Source organism: Cyprinodon variegatus, unplaced genomic scaffold (assembly GCF_000732505.1).
Source record: "Cyprinodon variegatus isolate N-32 unplaced genomic scaffold, C_variegatus-1.0 Scaffold58, whole genome shotgun sequence".
In the NCBI taxonomy this organism is placed as follows: Eukaryota; Metazoa; Chordata; class Actinopteri; order Cyprinodontiformes; family Cyprinodontidae; genus Cyprinodon; species Cyprinodon variegatus.
This window is the reverse complement of record NW_015150511.1, coordinates 71,622-79,251: the sequence shown is the minus strand read 5'-3', so window position 1 is coordinate 79,251 and position 7,630 is coordinate 71,622. Positions and strand designations below refer to the sequence as shown.

Below are 7,630 nucleotides of genomic sequence, written 5' to 3'. Positions count from 1 at the left end.
GCTGTTAAATGGGATTCCTACTGACCGTGCACCGCCGGTATGTGGGGGTCTGAGCGGCTCCGACAGAAATAATATTGGAAGGTGGGATGATAATCTGGATGAACTGACTGCACTGATTAAGTTTTCAGGTGGATTTTCTCACTTTAAAACATATTAAAACTACTTTATTCCCACTGATCACAGCAAATATAGCTGCAAGGCAGTGAAAGGATAGAGTGGCTCCGCTCAACGCGTGTCAGACCCACTTTTGCACCGTGCAGCCTATAAAGACAGCAATTGCTGAAACAGCCAATCCCATAATGCTTTGCGAGGAGAGCTCTCTACGCAAAGCATTCCGGGATGTATCGGCCTCTTCTAAAGCCTTTCTTTTCTTCTCATACCCTTCGTAGAAACTTTTTCTCTTACAACCCTCGGCCATTTTCAAAGAACCACGGTAGAAAAGGTGAGCTTCAGTGAATGAAACCGTAGCTCACCACTGAAAATGCATATGTGCAGAAAAAGATAGCTAACTGGACGCGCACGTAGGATGGCCTTACGTCAATATATCACCAGAATGATTGACAATCAGGAGGACCACTTATTGAGATGATCCAACCGCAAATAAAAGATCGTCCTCTACACCTTTAACAGAAGCGTCAGTTGGTGGTACAGTCACCAGAAAGTCAATTAAAACTCCTCTGAGTTGGGAGTCATCCAGAAAGGCACAACATCAGGACAGTTTCAAAGATCCTAACAAGTAAACCCCCCAGTACCTTCTGGATCTTGTCTAGCCACTCTTTGTTGGACTGCAGCTCAGCCATGAAGGCCTGGTGCTTCAGCCACTTGCTATGCAGGTTCCTGGCCTCGTCATAGGTCATGTCCTGGGCCGTCAGCATCTTCTCACTCATCCATAAAGACAGCTGCAAAGAGACACAACAGAAATGTATCCTCTGGGAGCCGGAACCTTTCCGCTTGTCTAAGACTTTAAAGGAAAAGAGCTACTTCTCTGGGAATGTTGGATTAAAATATGTCAATAAGGAACCTACCTCCTGGCAGTCTTGCAGAAACTTCTGAAGATCGCGGTTGTCCTTCAGCCTCATCAGCAACTCCACCGCAGCCTCCCTGTTCTTCTTATGCCTGGAAGACACAGAGACCCTTCAGACGTAGAACACCAAAGCAGCATCCTCTGCAGACTTTACGACAAAGATCCTGTGCACTAGTTTAATAAACTGGATTTTAAGGATTAACCTGTCATCGATGGAGGCCACCTTCTCAAGGATGCGCTCAGCATTGATGTTCCCATCACTCGCCAGCCTTCTGCCTGCCTCCAACACACCGTTGATCTTCTCCTCATTGGCATCCATCGTGGTCATGAAGTCTTCCTGCTTCTTGATTGCAGCCTCAGCGCCCTCCAGCGTGGTTGGCATCTCTGTATGAGCCAGAACATACTCCTGCAGAGAGGATCAGAACTACTTTAGAAGATCACTTAGAACATGAGATCATCTAGAGAACAATTATTGACAGAATGATTGTTTCTGAAGGAACGAGGTCTTTAGGGGTTTCTGAGAAACCGACGACTGGTTTTCAGAAACTAATTTCTTCTAGAGACCAGAAATCACAGAGTTTCTTTGCTCACAGGTCCAGGTTCTTGGGTTTTGACTTACTTGGTTGTTGAGGAAAGCCTCCGCCTGCTTGGTGTCCCTTAGGAACAGCTGGTAAGCGTAAGACTGGGACAGCAGATTCTGACGATTCTCCCACATTTTGAGCAGGTCGTTCCAGCCCGTGTCCAGTGCCTGCAGTCGCTGCCGCAAGAACATGTACTGCGCATCCGCCTGGCCCTGCGTCACCATCTCCCCCATGTCTCGCATCTTCTGATAGTCCTCTTCGTAGTTATTGATCTCATTTTTTATACCTTCATGTTGTGCCATCAGCTTCTCGGCCTCGGACAATGTGTTGGGCATGTCTTCGGAGGCGATGGCTGTCTGAGTACGAGACAGCCAGGACTGGAAGTCGTCGAGCTCACGCAGGAACTGCTGAAGCTTCCGGGCTTCGCCCAGGGACTCCTCTCGCGTTTTCAGGGTATTCTTCATTTCCTCCCAGACGGCAGTAATCTCAGCCAGCCGGTCTGTGATGGCTTTAGCCTGGTCAGGGTGCTCCTCGGCCAGCCTTTGGGCTTCACCTTGCAGATCACTAAGCTTGTCTTCGATTGCCACCAAGTCTCGCTCCATGCCGGTCAATTTCCTCTGCAGAGCCATGACCCCGGTGAGGTCATTTCCCAGTTCTTGGGTAGACTCTATTAGTTTGGTCTTTTCTTTAATCCAAGACTTGGTCTCATTGCATTCAAGGTGGTAGTTCTGTACACCCAGGGCGGAGTTCAGGGACTCCTTCTTCTGGTCCACCAGGTCTCGGAACTGGCTCCACCTGAAGAGAAAGGGCAGGTTATTTAGGGTCTACGCATGTGTCCAGATAAAAGTCTGAGTCTCTAATTCCTAACAGTTCTTTTGCACCTATTATTTAGTTTATCCTGGTGGGTCTTGATGTCCTTCTCGCTTGGATGGCCACTGTGAATCAGCTGTCGGGCGATCTGGTTCACCACAGCAACCCGAGACGCCTGGCTGTTCATCTCTGGCTCCAGATTCTCAAACCTGTAGAGTGATCAGAGATCCACATCAAATCTGTAGAGCCTGACAGAGATCCAGGATACACGCAGCCTTTGGGTCGTTACCTGTGCTGTATCACCTCCAGGTCCTCCAGCTTTTCAGGAATCTCCATGCTGTTCAACCACTGCTCCTTCTCGTCAATCCAAACCTCGCAGGCATTGGCCTCACTCATCATTTTGTAAAGAGCCAGCGCATCCTGCAGGGCCTGCTTCCTCAGCTTCGTCAGCTCTGACACTTCCTTGTAGCGCTCCTCGATACCAGCCAATCGTCCTTGCACATCCTCTGACTCCATCTCCTCTTTGGGCAGCAGGGCAGCCTGTTCATGCAGAGAGTCGATGACCGTACGGTAGCTTTCAACCTCCGCCGCTGCGTCCTTGTGCTTCCTGACCAGAGCCTGGGTGGAGAATTCATCGTGGCCTGTCTCTCCACTGGAGACAATACGCAGAGCATCCAGTGTCCAGGCATCAACATCGTCTGCATCAGCCTGAAACTGGTGCATAGCCAGAGCTTCTTCCAGTCTCTTCTTTCTTGCTGCCGCAAGCTGTTCCAGAGCTGCCCACTGAGCCTGCAGGTCTGAGATACGCTCCTGGATCTTTGTGGCGGCAAAGTGACCAGCATCAACCATGGCCTGGCCCTCTGCGATGGTGTGTTGCAGGTGTCCAGCTCGTCCACTCATCTCATCTTCAAGTGCCCTCTGTTGGCTCAGGAGTCGCACCGCCCCGGTCAGGTCCTTACCATGCTCCATGGAGGACAGGATCTGTTCCTTCTCCCGGATCCAGCCCTCTTCCTCCGCCATCTCCCAGAAGAACTTCCACAGTCGCCGAGACTCTTCAAGACGGGCACGACGTTCGGCAGCCAGCTGTGACAACTCCTGGTAGCAGAACTCCAAGTGGGCCACCCGGTCCTGGATGACCTGAGGATCGCAGGGCTTGTAGCCTGGAGAGGAAACAACATGTTTTTATCAGGACTCTTGTTTAAGTTAATGAAATTTAAAGGAGAAACTGCCCTTCTTCAGCTGGTGCTCACTTGAAGAGGAAAACAGTTCACCAGACCATTAAGCAAAGCAAAGATAGTTCATCTTACAGGCAAACGTTGAAGTAAAGCTGTGGCGCATATGTATGGTTCTATGGAGTTAAGTTTGTTCCTTTATTGTTAAATGGAAATTTGAAAATTAATTCTATCCTGAAATGACACTTTAAAAAATATTTTCAGAGTAACTTCTCTGTTTACTGAGGTTTTTTTTTACATTTTTCTTTAAATTGATTTCTATATATTTCCAATGTTTTATTTTATTTTTTTTCCTGGAGAGATTTTATATTTTCTAATGAAATATTTTTAAACTTAAGTTTTATGAATTGCATTCTTAACAAATGACATTTTTCAGATCACATTCTCTTCACTTCTGGGAGTGAGCTTTACTCTGGAGAGATGAGCAAAGACGCGTTTCTATTGGACGATCGCAGCAACATCTGATTGGTCAATGTGTGCATTAAGAGCAAACGTTTGTATTGGTAAAATGAAGAGAATGTGATCTGCAAAACAATTTGGGAAAAATACAATTTGTAAAACTCAATCTGGAAAAAAATAAGTTTAAAAAGTTTATTTTTTTTTTTATATGAAATCAATTAAAACAATTTAAATATTATACCATACCATACCAACTTTATTTATGAAGCACTTTATACACCGAACAGGACCAAAGTGCTGTACACAATCATAAAATACAATAAAATTATAAAATAGGGAAAAAACGAGTGTAAAATTATCACACCGGCAGCACTTCTGAATTTCAGCTGGTTGTCATGGAGACATGACCTCTCCAAATTCTGCAGCTTTTGGTCCAGAGCAGGGGTCACCAACCTTTTTAAGGCTGAGGGCCACTTCAAGGGTACCGAGGCGTAGGAAGGGCGACCATTACTGACCCATGAGCTGCAAGGGTTAGCGTTAGCCTAAACTTTGTTCATTTCCAACATATTTTTATTGTTTCTGTTCATTTCTAAGTTTATTTAGACATTGTCATTTTGAAATCTCTATAAATGATTAAAAAGAAGAGCAACAGAATAAAATAGAATTTCAAACTTAGCCCACTGGTGGGTTGTTCTTTATTTAGAAGACTCTGAGGGCCCCCCATGTGGTCCTTGAGGGCACCGCGTTGGTGACCCCTGGTCCAGAGTGACAAAACAACTGGTGTAAAAGTAACCGTACTAAATAAAAATGAAATTATGCATCAATTTAACATGTGGACCTGCACTACAGTGCACATTAAATATATTTAAAAAACCCTTCGCTCCATTTTTGTGACGAAAAAGTTTAATGTCGGCTTTGCCTTTTCTATTTCAACTTACAAATTGTGCTTATTTTAAATGTCTACCATATTATTTGCTAGTAACTATAAAGGAAAAACATTCTCTAAAGTTTTTAGAGGGAACAGTCAGGATGGAGGTGTGTGGTGCTCACCACTGTCGGTCACCGAGTGCTTGTTGGCGTTGTTGATGACGGCCTTCACTCTGTCGGCCTGGATGGCGATGTCGGCTTCCACCAGTGCGTGTTTCTGTAGCAGGTCTTCCACTCCCAACAGATGCTTCCCGTAATCCTGAGACAGCAGCAGCATCTGGAAAACAACTTTCATTGTCAGAGGTGTCGTATTTCAGGTGTGTAGATAAAGACGGGTTCCTCGAAAATACCTTCATCTCATCCATCCAGTCCATGATGTAGAGCATCTCCTGAAAGACTCTCTGTAGGCCCAGGTTCATCTCCAGTCTCTGTCTGCGGGCCTTTAGCAGCTCCAACAGGTACTCCCAGAGCCGGATCACGTTGTCCTTCCTGGCTATGATGCGTTTAATGTCGTGGTAATTCTCCACCTCCAGCTCCTTCGCCACGGCGACCACAGCCTGGACGCGTTCCTCATACGCTGCGATGTCTGTCTCGATGGCCTCGTGCTTTTTGGTGGCGGCCTCCACGGCTTGGAGGTCGAAGCCAAAGTTATCCTGCAGACAGAAAGGAGGACAGCTGAAGGAAGCAGGACAGGTGAATATAGGATGAGTTGAAACAGACCTCTGCTCAGCTCACCTGAGACACCAGCCTCTGGTTTTCACTGAGCCAGGTCTCCCTCATGGCCGCCTTGCGGTCAAAGCGTCTGGCGAGCTGCTCTAGTTTTTCCTGACGAATCAGCTCCGTCCGCAGAGCCAGCTCCCTCTCATGCTCTGCTTTTTCCAGTCTTTCCCAGGCCTGGCGGGAAGAGCAGAGAGAAAAAAAAACAAAAAACATAGCTGATTCTCCAATTTGGTGCAAATATTTCAGATTAATAAAGAAACTGCAGAGGGACAGGTCTCACCTTGTTGATGTCTGAGATAAGTTTTCCCTCGCGCGGCATGTAGACCTTCTGGTTGTTGGCTCTCATCTTACTCTGAATGGTGAAGAGCAGAACCTCCAGGTTTCCCTTCTCTGTGAACCTAAAGGAGGAAAAACAAACAGAATCAGACACATGAACAGGTTAAATATTGTAGCTCAAATATGAAAGAGCTGCTGAGACAGGATAGTGAACAAAAGAAGAGACAGAAGACATGAATACATGGGTGGAGAAGAGATCAAAAATATGGCTTTTACTTGGGAGGTTTCTCCACTGTTCGGTAGGTGTTAAAAGCCTGTAGCTGCTGCTGGACTCCCACCAGAGAGTTGGCAAACTTTCTGTTGTTAAGGATGATGATGGTCTGTTCGATCCACTCCAGCAGGTCAGAAGCCAGTGACTCGTACTTCTCAACCATCTTCTCAGTCTCAATGGCGTTATCCAACACCTGGACAACAAAGAATCAGTAGGAGCCAGATGAACACGCAGCAGACCAGAAAGTCATTCACATAAACGCCTTGGAGAAAAAAATCTGAACTACGAAGTTTAGAAGGAAACTAATGGCTGTAGAACAGGGGTCACCAACGCGGTGCCCGCGGGCACCAAGGGGCCAAGACTTCCTGTCCCCGGAAATGTCCTCGTTGTAACGTTTTATGAATGATGGGGAAATGCAGGGTGTAGACTGTTATTACGGTAGAAAAGCGCATGAGCAGAAACAGCTGTTATGGTAGCATTTTGCACTGTTGTTAACATAAAGAAGATTAAAGGGGAACTTCGTTTTTTTTTACATTGGGCCCTTGATTTTACGGTATTCCATCATGTTCTACTCACCCATATGAGTTTTGTGTCATTTGGAGCCGTTCTGAAGATATTCCGTTAGGTTATATCTAAGTAACTACGGTGGCCCTGAAGTGCAAACTGCAAATACAAATCTAAAAGCGCAGCTACATTAAGAAAAACAAAACTACATAAAGCGAATTTCAATATTTATTTATCTATAAATGTAATCTTTTATCTGTCTATCTATCTATCTATCTATCTATCTATCTATCTATCTATCTATCTATCTATCTATCTAATAATGGTGTTATATTTTGTGACCCTTTTATTTTGTAAAGCTATTTTAAGTATTTCAAGGACTTTTATTTATTTTTCGGTCCTGTTTTATTACACTCAAATGAGGGGGCGGAGTTTTGTCTGCAGGGCAGCTTGGTCTGGTCAGAGCTTTAACTCTAGGTTACAATGCCGCCACTGAATGTCTTTGAAGCCATGGTAAATATCACCAGGTGTGGTCACTGTGGCGGTCTGATTGAAGTTTGGTGACAAACAAGCCAACGTAATAAAATCGTTGCAGACGGAGCTCTGCTGAAGCTGTTCATTAACAGTAGGTGGATTTATGGCTACTTTCTCGGCAACAAGTGAGCTTTCAGTGTTCCTGACTAGTTTGTTTACAGCAGCAGATTATACCAGAGGTGAAAGTTCTGACTGGCTCAGATTTTTAAATGGACAGGTTGGAGAAGGGAACAGAGGGGATGAGGAAGTAATGGGCAGAGATGTGCGACAGATGGAGGTAGGCTTCACAAAGACTGGCTGGATGTGCTCTCTTCGTCCTCTGACATGGGAGCTGGCTCGGAGCTCGTCTGCC

At 45.7% G+C, this 7,630-nt stretch overlaps 1 protein-coding gene across 1 annotated transcript in view; it reads right to left on the bottom strand.

Annotated features, from left to right (window-relative positions):
• The window catches only part of sptbn1 (spectrin beta, non-erythrocytic 1), a 56,084-nt gene that overhangs the window by 17,346 nt on the left and 31,108 nt on the right, over nucleotides 1-7,630 (bottom strand). Inside the window, exons 5-15 of the mRNA XM_015371431.1 lie at nucleotides 6,246-6,442; nucleotides 5,974-6,091; nucleotides 5,709-5,867; nucleotides 5,324-5,626; nucleotides 5,097-5,250; nucleotides 2,705-3,575; nucleotides 2,487-2,624; nucleotides 1,644-2,400; nucleotides 1,228-1,430; nucleotides 1,026-1,116; nucleotides 753-899 (exon numbers count right to left, since the gene is read on the bottom strand). Of these exons, the coding sequence (XP_015226917.1) occupies nucleotides 753-899; nucleotides 1,026-1,116; nucleotides 1,228-1,430; nucleotides 1,644-2,400; nucleotides 2,487-2,624; nucleotides 2,705-3,575; nucleotides 5,097-5,250; nucleotides 5,324-5,626; nucleotides 5,709-5,867; nucleotides 5,974-6,091; nucleotides 6,246-6,442 (3,138 nt within the window). The remainder of the gene's footprint in view (nucleotides 1-752; nucleotides 900-1,025; nucleotides 1,117-1,227; nucleotides 1,431-1,643; nucleotides 2,401-2,486; nucleotides 2,625-2,704; nucleotides 3,576-5,096; nucleotides 5,251-5,323; nucleotides 5,627-5,708; nucleotides 5,868-5,973; nucleotides 6,092-6,245; nucleotides 6,443-7,630) is intronic.